The sequence below is a fragment of the Hylaeus volcanicus genome, chromosome 4, assembly GCF_026283585.1.
Source record: "Hylaeus volcanicus isolate JK05 chromosome 4, UHH_iyHylVolc1.0_haploid, whole genome shotgun sequence".
Lineage (NCBI taxonomy): Eukaryota > Metazoa > Arthropoda > Insecta > Hymenoptera > Colletidae > Hylaeus > Hylaeus volcanicus.
In genome coordinates, this window is record NC_071979.1 from 7,825,145 (window position 1) to 7,836,827 (window position 11,683).

An 11,683-nucleotide genomic window follows, 5' to 3' on the forward strand; every position below is an offset into this window, starting at 1 on the left:
GACGATCGCTTCGCGTCGCAACGAATAGGATAAAGACTATTTGCAATCTTAATCGACGGACCTTGAAGGCTGTTCGATGGCGCATCCGGTTGACCTTATTCAGAAATCACTGGCAAGAAATCGGTCAGGAATTCCATAAACGGCTCCCGTCTGGCGTCGATCAGCTCTTATACGAATGGATCTGACAATGAGGCAAGGATCTGGGCGTCGCGATAATCGTGTCGAGAGGTCGAACCGCGGGTTATCAATGGCGTGACGCCTGGCGAATCTCGCTGCGTTTATCGTTCGCATAGGGCTTGACCAAGGATTGATAATAGTCCTTTTATCGTTTAATAATCAGCCCCACGCCCACGCAGAACGCGGGATGGGAATCACGTGAAGAAGACTTTCGAGAAATTTCTCAATGATAAATGTCGACGTCGATGCGATCTGTCAGTCAGCTTGGCGGGATACGAGATACGGGAATTTTCGATTTGACGTTATCGTTAGAACCAACACGTTCGCACCTCGATATATATATGCGTGCGGATAGTTTGGAGGAATAGAATTCAATTACTCGAAAAGAAGCTACGCGACGAGTCGTCATTAAGGAATTGAAAAGATTAATTACAAAAGTGAGGCGATTTGTGAAGTTGAAGAATGCAATTAAATATAACGACGTGAAATTATCCGATCCTCAGCAGTCTCGAAACAAGGATTTTAACTTGGTAGAAATTTTTACGAATTTTGGTCTGGCAGCGAACGTGTCAACGTTTGACCGACGATGGTAGGATTAGTAAATAATCCTAATGCTCCTTTTAGAAAACCCTTTGTACAGGATGATTAACTTTGTAACGATATGTAGAACTTTTTAATAGGGATGAAAATTACGGACGGACGTAAATTAGTCATGTTTTTCCGCGAAGGAAACTAGTAGGTGATTTTAAAATATTTAAATAATTTATTCATTCCTTAACGCTTCACGATGCGTAATTCTGTCGTTGAAACCGTAGCATCGAGTGTTTACCGAACAGCGAGTCTGTATTAGGAAATTCTAAATTAAATCTGGCGTCTCAAAACTTGCACAAAAATATTGATACTTATGTCTCACTTTTTATCAATTTTTTTTTCCTTTTCGCTATGAAAATATTTGTAACGTGTTTTGGTAGCGTATCGTTTGCTTATCAATCTCTAAATTGATAGAATTCTTATGTATGAGCTTCCACAAAGTGATTTGTCAGCTTCGCGCACAAATTTATCTTGTGCGTACAAATTATTCTTTTTTTTTTTTGAGGAGGAGGGAGGGAGATTTGTTGTTCAAAAACCACTTGAAATCGAACTCCTTATTGACGAAGGAATCTTGTCAATAAGACCGTTTCGCTGCCACGATAGAATAGCTAAGATCACGTGACAGAGATACGTTTGACATGTTTTGAATAAAAAGAAGTGGGGCAAGGAGCGACGAGAGGGAAACACACGCACGTCTTTGCTATACGTGATTCGATTGTGATGCGCGCGGGTGTTGCGCGTACTCTTTGAGCTCTCGCGGCCGCCGATAACGGGTAATTAAAATGTTTTCAATCGTTTCGTTCGTTTTTCGACGCCCTACAATATAGTCCCCGGATTGTTTACGGTCTTCGCCTGTGAGCGAAACGAATAATCTTTTTCAAGCGTCTTGACCCCTGGCGTGTTGCAAAACAGTCGTGTCGACAGAACTCGGCTGGGTCCAAACCGAACGACTTGAAGTCTCGAAGACACTTTTCTCGATCGGATTGCCAAATATTTCACGTGTTACTGAATTGAATAACACATCGAGACGCGTTGACACATTGTACGTAGGAGTCTAAACGAAAAATAAGGCACGTGGATTCGAACCCACGATCCTCGGATCCTCGGTCGATCGATTTACTTACGCGACCCAATCCCGTACCCTACGTTTCGTGTTCTCGTTTCACTCCTTACTGTTAGGTATGGGAGGCGCGGATACTACACTTGGCTATCCTGAATTGACATTCATTCGCCCTCGAATGTCCGTTTTCTCGGGTTTCGCGTCTCAACAACAGTGCGCGCCGCACCCTCTTTCGCGAGTGTACTCCCCTCTCTCTTTCTCTCTCGGGTTTCGCGTCACAACAACAGTGCGCGCCGCACCCTCTTTCGCGAGTGTACTCCCCTCTCTCTTTCTGGAACGTTGTTCTCTCTCGACGCCTCATTGTTGCCCGCTCCACCGTCAACACGACACCGTCGTTCGTTTCTCATTGTTGTTCATCGTGACTCATCGTCACTGGCCGGTCCTCTTCGGTGTAGTTGCCGCTGTAACCCCCCATCCCGGACGAGGCCCCATATGTAGGAGTCTAAACGAAAAATAAGGCACGGGGATTCGAACCTACGATCCTCGGATCCTCGGTCGATCGATTTACTTACGCGACCCAATCCCGTACCCTACGTTTCGTGTTCTCGTTTGACTCCTTACTGTTAGGTATGGGAGGCGCGGATACTACAAGTACGCATAGTGATATAATTCGTTAAAATTCGAAATAGAACGCAGAGAAGTCGTGCGGTAATAGTCAGCCTTGTTGCCGCGATCGTTTCTCGAATATTTCGAATGTGTGTGTATAATTATATTTTTTGAACGTGACTATCTCGAAACGATTACCTTAAGTGATGTACGAACTCTTACTTGGTCGAATCAGTCGCGAACTTCCTTGAGTATGTATACCAGTCAGTCGCATGAATATTCGCACCCTCTGTGGCTATTCGAGAAATTTGTTCGAATTAAATGGTAGATTCTACGTTTTCGAGTGTACGTATGCTCTCCCTCGATTGTTTCCGAACAAAATGCTGTTTCGAAAAATAGACACTCCCGACCTTACGTGCAAAATAAAATCGTTTAACCGCGACACCGGTCACAGCGGAGCCCGATAACGGTCCAACGTTGCGAAACGTTTTGTATCTTTCTTAATTAAGATACGTCAGATCCACCCCCAGATGGTTGCGCCTACACAAGGAGACATTAATAATTATCTCATTAGCGATTGCTGGACGCTTGCGTCAATCGACGATCGAGACGTGTTTTCACTGGTTTGAAAATAAAGGAGGCCGCGTCGCGAGCAAACAAACCAAATCGTGGAGGATAACGGGCAATTAACGAGGAGGGGCGGGGAGCTTGTCGCTTATTGCCAACAATTCGTTATCAGCCTCCTACAACCGGACTTTATGCACTTCCGATTGCGTCCGACGTGAATTGTTTGCCTCCCTCCCTCTTTCTCCTTTGGTATCAACGATCTCCTTGTATTTTTCGTTGTGCTTGACTCAGAGACGGGCGTCGTTCATGGGTAACCAAACTTTTTAGCCCAAGGGTCGCACCAAGTTCCAAGGACCTAGCTACTTCGTCCATACCAACGTATCGCCGAAGCAACAGATCCTGATAAAGCGAGAAAACTCCTTGAACAACGACGATCAACGTGCAAACGCGTTCGACGATCGGCATCGACGTTACATCGTCATCGATTTAACATTCGCCAAGTTATTTGTTACGTACGATCGACGCGCGATCATTTGTAGCAATTGAACGAATATCTACGACTTAAGATACGATAAAAATAGAAGTGCATTCTGGGTAGTGCACGGATTGAAATACGAGGGAACGATAACTACGATATAAACACGTTTCGTTGGATCTAATGTGCCGGAGCGAGAGAAAACGGGGATACTTTTTCCTTAATTAAAAGATAGCGCGTATCGAAGGAGAAAAGTGTCTCAAGAACGAAATGCATTGCTTGCGCGAGCATGTATGCACAGAGATATCGCGACGCGTATGTACTTTCTGAGAAAACTGATACAGAAGAGCGGCTGGTAACGTTAAAAATAGAAGGAGGAATATAATTTTAGAAGCTCCTATTTCATCGGAACGAAGAAACAAAGTTTTACGTTTTACTTCTTTCTTGTTATACGCGCAGAAATGATTCTAAAATCCGAGGTGACTAGATGGTGAGCGGTTTGCTTGTCGGTTAAAGAGATCGAAATGTCTGTTATTCAGGTTGTGGCGGTGCACTTTGAACCCACCACCTTCGACGCTTACTACAACGGATGTTGCAACGGAACCTTCTGGCCACTGTTCCATTCAATGCCGGATAGAGCGACCTTCATCGCCGAGCACTGGCGCGCGTATTCCGCTGTCAACCAGGAATTCGCGGCGAAAACGGTAGATCCAACCGCGCGATATTAATCATTTGCCCTCCAAGAATTGTTTTTAGTACCGGTAACCGACTAACTATTAGGTCGTCCCGTAAGTTCGTGCCGAGGACTGTGTCGAAATTTAATAAAAAACCACAGAAATTTTCTAGTAACGGTACAATGACTATCCGAGAGAGGTGAGAAACTATTGCGAAATGAGACAGATTATCTTTTCTTGCGACACTGAAGAGTATGTTTCGTATAATAATTTGAGAAATAGAAGTATAAATGGCACGAACTTTTAGGACGACCTGATAATTTAGCTTACCGAGACAGTATCTTGCTTGAGAATTAAAAGTACACCTATCCTTCGACGTAAACAGTCTCGCTATACGTATGTTCGCGGAGTGCAAAGAATTAGAATTCCGCAGTAAGGCAAGTTCGACGATGTAGAACTTCCGTTTTGCGTAGGTCGGTGCACTGGAACAGATCCACAAGGAGCAAGAAAATCAAACGAACGGTACACCTTTGGTCTGGGTGCACGACTACCACTTGATGTTAGCCGCGAACTGGATTCGGCAAGCTGCTGACGAGAAAAATCTCAAGCTGAAATTGGGTTTCTTCCTCCACATCCCTTTCCCTCCATGGGACATATTCAGACTGTTCCCATGGGCCGATGAAATTCTTCAAGGGATGCTTGGTAAGTGGTCCACCGTTTATGGCTGGACCTGTAGAGAATAGACCGAGCTGATTATTATAGAATAAATGTATCGACGACACGTGTGAAAAATATAAAATTTACACAAAAGTGACTTTTTTCCTAGTATTCGAGGGTTTTCTAAAACTCTCCAGGGTTCTGTAATGAATATATAATTAGTCGACCCCTCTCAATTTCTAAGGAGCTCTAAATCTCTGTTCGTAATATGCGGTCGTCCCATTAATTCGTGCCACAGACCGTGTCAATATTAAATAGAAAAAGATGAGAAAATATTGTAAAACAAGAGAGATTATCCTTTTTTTTTTTATAACACTTAAGAGTACGTTTTACATATTAATTTGTGTAGCAGAGGCGTACGTGGCACGAATTCTTGAACCTCAGACCTAACCCAGACCTGATACAAGATGTCATATCAAACAGTTCTTGTCCTAAACGTAAATACATTTGCCTGCTAGGTTGCGACATGGTGGGTTTTCACATTCAGGATTACTGTCTGAACTTTGTCGACTGCTGTCAGAGGTGCCTTGGGTGCAGAGTGGATCGCAAGAACCTGTTGGTGGAGCATGGTGGAAGAACCGTCCGAGTGAGACCACTTCCCATTGGCATTCCTTTCGACAGATTTGTCTCGCTGGCTGAGACCGCCAACAAGGTGATGCTGACTAACCAGAAGATAGTGCTGGGTGTCGATCGACTGGATTACACGAAAGGTCTGGTTCACAGGCTGAAAGCTTTCGAGAGGCTCCTGGAGAAGCATCCTGAACACCGTGAACAGGTGATCACTCTGGTTCTTAACCCTTTATACAGCCCTGTAGAGCAGAACTCTCTGGGTATTTTTGTGTAGATGTACGTAGAAACTTAAAAATACAAAATTCTCGCCCCTCCCTCGGTGGTAACAGTGAGTAGCGGTGACCCATAAAGGGTTAACATGAAGATGAACTTCATGTTGGGAACAAAATGTGGGATTAAAAGTGTCCCACATTTTTGATGGACCGTAACGCATGGTGGGACACTTTTAATCCCACCTCGAAATTTTGCAATAGCTGCATGTGTATAGGTGTAATACGTTTATTAATAAAAATATAACAATTTTGTTTGACTTAAAACGCAATAAAATTCCTGTGCAACGTGGGTCTTTTTTTTTGACCTGAATTCCTGTGTCGCAAAGAGTTAATAAAAGATCAGACGTTCAATTGAAAACGATTTTTTGCAGGTCACCATGCTCCAAATCGCTGTACCGTCGCGAACTGACGTGCGCGAGTACCAGGATCTGAAGTTGGAAATGGATCAGCTGATAGGGCGCATAAACGGTCGGTTCACGACCCCTAACTGGTCCCCCATTCGCTACATTTATGGTTGCGTGAGCCAGGACGAGCTGGCAGCGTTCTACAGGGACGCCGCGGTTGCTCTCGTTACTCCTCTGAGGGATGGAATGAACTTGGTCGCCAAAGAGTTCGTCGCTTGTCAAATCAACCAACCGCCCGGCGTGTTGATCGTTTCTCCGTTTGCTGGGGCTGGGGAGATGATGCACGAGGCCCTGATCTGCAATCCGTACGAAATAGACGAGGCAGCAGAAGTTATACACAGGTACTACGGAATCCTGACACTACAGGGTGTTGCAGAACTATAGGTACAAGCTTCACTGGCCGGAAAAGTTCATAAAAGGAAGGTTTCTTGTTTGCGCGGTGCCAAATCAGTAGCGACCAACGCGAACGCTTTGATTTATTTTTGATAGAAACGTAACGATACGATTAAATACAGACACTTTAAATAAGTAATCGATTATTTTTCAAACACATATACATTTGTTGACCTGCACACAGCCTCCTCTTTATAAAGAAACGATATTGCATATAAATATTGAGTTCGATCCAGTTAAAGTTACTTAAATCGATACCTAATTCTGAAACGCCCTAAATGCGTCATGGTTCCACTCAAAGTGTGTGAGAAGTTTGTCGGGTGTAGGTAGGAAGCAAAGTGAAACGCTCAATGTTACGCGTGTATATTTTAGGGCGCTTACTATGCCAGAAGATGAACGCACGTTAAGGATGAATCACTTGCGACGCCGCGAGAGACTGTACGATGTTAATTACTGGATGAAGTCCTTCCTGCAAGTGATGGGATCTCTGGAGGAACACGACTCCGTTGGCGCTACGACGATGCAGCCCGTGACCATGGACGACTTTGACGACTACTTGAGCAAGTAGGTATTGCCGGAAGTACCTGATGTGCATGACTGGGCCCGACCAGAGCATGCGCTTCAACGGGAACCGATAATGTACGACTAAATTACTTTTTACACTCGATGTGTTAATAATTTAACGCTACACACGAAACCTTCTCTGACGATACAAATTAATCGCATTTTAATGCATACTTCATATGGGCAAACTATTAATTTATGCTTAGAAATAACAGAAACTCGACGTATTAACAGTCCGTAACTCTGTGCGACTTTGAAATTATATGTATATACTCTACAATCGGAGAAAGTATTACGCTAAGCATGAGTTTGGGTACGTCGCAGCGTTGGGATTATCAGTGACTGTCTGCTGCGCCTAAACGCCAAAGTCGATTCTAAACAATAAATTTCGCTCGAAAAATGTCTCGAAATAACCGGTACGCACGTATTTTATCTCCTGAACATCCATCCCGATCGCGACAAAATTCTTCCACCGTATCCAATGTAACGAGAATGAAGATTCCTTGGGAGATTCAATTCTAACGCGAGAACGAAACGATGCGTGCCTAAGCTCACGGATGCGTCGCCGTTCGTCGCACAACAATTGTGGAAAACAATTATTCTCTGGTCAGACAATGCGATTATTTATGCTTGTGGAAGACGGCGGGCCCGCGCGTGCGAATGCGACCCGACTCATGTTGAAAGCCGGGTAACGTTCCAGTGATACCACATGTCCCCTAGGTATATTGGCGATAACCATAAGTTGGCCCTGTTGCTGGATTACGACGGTACCCTGGCGCCCATCGCGACGCACCCTGACCTCGCTATTTTACCTTTGGAGACGAAGAACGTTTTGCAGAGGCTGTCCAACATGTCTGACGTGTACATAGCAATCATATCGGGTAGAAACGTGAACAACGTTAAGTCGATGGTCGGCATAGAAGGTATTACGTACGCTGGCAACCATGGATTAGAGATTCTGCATCCAGACGGCAGTAAATTTGTCCATCCCATGCCGGCTGAACTGGAAGGAAAGGTGGCGAACCTGATGCAAACCTTGCAAGAGCAAGTGAGTATCGCTTTGGTACCATAGTCCCGCATGGAACTCTTCAGGCTTTCGCAACCTACGTTCTTGCGCTTAAATAGACTGTTAACGGCTTCTAGGTATTTCAATTTTGAGACATGATATTTATTTGCCACGATTGACTTTGCTAGACATTAAAAGGTGTACTAGTACTATAGTAAATAGTAAAGGTTCATCAGCACTCTGAATACTTTTTTATCTTGGTCACTATTAATACCTACTCGAGGTGCTGAATCGTATTATTCCCCAACCACAAACCCCAAGCTGTAGAAGATTTAAAAAAGTTCAACTATTGGGTTGTCCAGAAAGTTCGTGGCAATTTTTAAGAAACATTCAAAGACACGTTTGAATTTTTATATGTATTTATTGAATTATATATGTATCATTTTGTTCCACAACTTTTCCGCCTTTTATAAGGGGATGTCCACGTGTTATTTGTTTTCAACCATTCCGATATATTCAGACCTGTACCGCTTACTAAAAATCGGCATGGACTTTCCAGACAACCCAATACAACCTGTCTGTACGTGAATTTAACGATGACTTTTTGTTTTAGCTTTGTAGGGATGGAGCTTGGGTAGAAAACAAAGGCGCCCTGCTGACGTTCCATTATCGCGAGACCCCGATGGAACGTCGGCCACAAATGGTTGAACAGGCGAAGAAGATCATCGAGGACTCGGGTTTCAAAGCCTGTTCAGCGCACTGTGCCATCGAGGCGAAGCCCCCAGTGGAGTGGAACAAGGGTCGCGCTTCCATCTACATCTTGCGCACAGCTTTCGGTTTGGATTGGAGTGAACGTATCAGAATTATTTATGCTGGCGACGACGTCACGGACGAAGATGCTATGAGGGTATCTAATGTGTCTCGCTTCTTTCTCGATGGAAAACTAAGTTCATTATTTAACTTTTAAAACAGCATTGTAGCAAGAACATTGTAAGATGTATACAGTCAGTTTAGTACGATACTGTTGCATCTTCAATGGTTACTACCTACTTCAGGTACCGAATCATATTATTCGCTATTTTAAATTGGTCTTCTGATAAGTTTAAACTGGGAGACTGGAATTCTAAATGGCGTCTGGTTGGTAGTCAGTGTTCGTGTTATTACAGTGTTTTTTTTTTTTTTAGAAAATATCCTTTTGTCCTGTCAGTTTAGTTTCATCGATTAATAACTTACATCACTGATTCTGCTCTGTATTACATACTTGTACATACGATTACTTATCCCCCACAGGCGCTGAAAGGTATGGCAGCTACATTCCGCGTCGCGTCATCGCATATAATTCGCACCTCCGCAGAGCGACGTCTGCCAAGCACGGATTCCGTGCTGACGATGTTGAAATGGGTGGAGAGGCATCTGAGCAAACGCAAGCCGCGCAACAGCGTCGACGTCCAATCGAGATTCCGCCGTAACAGTGCCGGTATTACCATGGAAATGTCCTTCACGCCGACAAATGCGATCCTAGAGTCTTAGGTGACGCCGTGATATATTCGTTACCGTATCGACTGTGCCCACGGAAGCAAACGTATGCGTGTCACAGGCATATAAAGTACTCGTAGAGTAAGACCAAGTTAACGAGACGGAAGAAATAGGAAGAAAAGAAGAAGGGAGTTTCTCTTGCAGGTGGACAGAAAAACGTCGCGTAAAATGTACGTCTAAATATGCAGATACGATGAAAATCATTCACTGAAAATTCGAGTGTCGCGCGTTCTTCTTTTTTGAGAGATCGAATCGAACGAGTCGTATACCTACTTCCGGAAACCTCTGATCTCCGAATATATAACACGGATCACCCGAATATTAGCATAAGCCAAAGGAAGGAACTGATCTTGTCGATCCAGAACCAAACCATTTTTATCAACTACTCAACGTTTCATCGATGTATCTCCGGTAATCTGTCGAATGGCTTTAAAAAAAGAAAAAAAAAATACAAAAAAAAAACAAGTATTACGCGAATGGTATCACAGAATCTCTATTTTTCGTGCATCAAACGCGAACATATGTTCTCTTCTCCCTTTTTTTCGTGGCGTTCGCTGTATAATTGTCGCATCGAACAACGTTTCCGTTGGACGCCTTAGTACTTAGCTACAGTTTTAAGTTACCATTGCTCAAAACGATACAAGATGCTCGAATGCATTGCGTAAACCTTGTCTGAAACTGTCTACTGTGAATCTGTATATTTCTTACTAATTATCGAGACACGAAACGGATCAGTAATGACTCATTATTATTATTCGCCGCTAACGAGAGAAGAGTTCTACGTTACCGCCAACGGGTAAGAAAGACAATTGTATTCAAGATTACATACCAATCGACTTGTTCAAATTTCTTGTTTCTATTCGAACTTTCCTTTTTGCCACGCTTCGATTCAAATCGCTAACCATTGCGTCTACTTTGTTTCATAAATTTTACCAGAAGCTTTATCTTTTATTCTTTGTTGCGAGTACGTATACTTTGTTACAATACTCGTACAATTTGCATGTTGTATTTATATTACTCAACGATGTAACGAAGGCGGATCGAGAAATAGTGCAGGTGATAACATTATAACATACTGCATATGTATATTTTTTGTTGTTGTTAAGAAGTAAACTGTTAAGTTCGATGATTAGTCGATTTTTTTTAGTTTCTTTTTTTTTTGTTCAATTATCCAATACGAGGCGCGAGAGTCGCATTCACTGTTTCAGTTACTATATTATTCTGATATAGAGATTCTGGAAACGTACGGATCGTACGCGTATAATCGAACTCTTCCGGTGTAGAAGATGTTTGTATACGAAATATTGTTGATCAGTATGCCGCAGTGAACGCCCGTGGGCATTTAATATACATTGTCAATAAACACAATCCTCGACACTGAAAAAGTTGAACGCGGACACTTCGAACGTGTACTATTTACACACACACATACCCACACACACACATCTGTGCGCGTGCATACACACGCAATTAATCCTTTGCGAACGACCATTTCTTATTACGAACGTTGGAGATATTCAAGAAAATTAAAATTACTTTATGTAAAACTTACGATAAAATTGACTTTAATACCGTAGCGAAAGGTTACATCATCCAATGTATATTTTATTTTAATTTAATGAATCGTTACATACGTATCAAGGAAAAACAAACAATCTTCTTTCTGTGGACGTATTCGTAAAGAATTTTCTCATGAACTCCCGAAACAGTAAAAGTATGGTTGTACGGTATAGACATAGTCGACAAAGGATTAACACTTTAACTACCCGCCTATTTAGAAACACTCGACAACTCGGAAGAGGAATTTCCGCAATTGGTATATATTCGTTTAGGTTGACATTAATTTCTACGTACTGTTACTAGATATATCAAAGTACCAGTTTCCTCAAATTGTAAGTATTGGTTCCCGTAGGCAGACACTGGAATCAAAATAATCGCGAATAGGCTCTCGGTAGATAAAGTGTCGAGTCATCAGCGCACATATACATTATACAAATACATACACGCAGAAAAGCGAATTGAAACACGGACAAATTTTACACATTTTCTAAATAGCGTAAGTCGCATAAGG

At 42.9% G+C, this 11,683-nt stretch overlaps 1 protein-coding gene across 2 annotated transcripts in view; it reads left to right on the top strand.

Moving 5' to 3' along the window:
- Positions 1 to 10,744, top strand: part of LOC128875071 (uncharacterized) — a 34,261-nt gene extending 23,517 nt beyond the window's left edge. For both annotated transcript variants that reach the window (XM_054120400.1, XM_054120399.1), the window contains exons 4-11: positions 4,016 to 4,180; positions 4,624 to 4,852; positions 5,326 to 5,642; positions 6,081 to 6,454; positions 6,879 to 7,070; positions 7,791 to 8,118; positions 8,690 to 8,983; positions 9,367 to 10,744. In XM_054120400.1, the coding sequence (XP_053976375.1) occupies positions 4,016 to 4,180; positions 4,624 to 4,852; positions 5,326 to 5,642; positions 6,081 to 6,454; positions 6,879 to 7,070; positions 7,791 to 8,118; positions 8,690 to 8,983; positions 9,367 to 9,606 (2,139 nt within the window). In that variant the 3' untranslated portion in view covers positions 9,607 to 10,744. The remainder of the gene's footprint in view (positions 1 to 4,015; positions 4,181 to 4,623; positions 4,853 to 5,325; positions 5,643 to 6,080; positions 6,455 to 6,878; positions 7,071 to 7,790; positions 8,119 to 8,689; positions 8,984 to 9,366) is intronic.
- Positions 10,745 to 11,683: the final 939 nt, after the last annotated feature.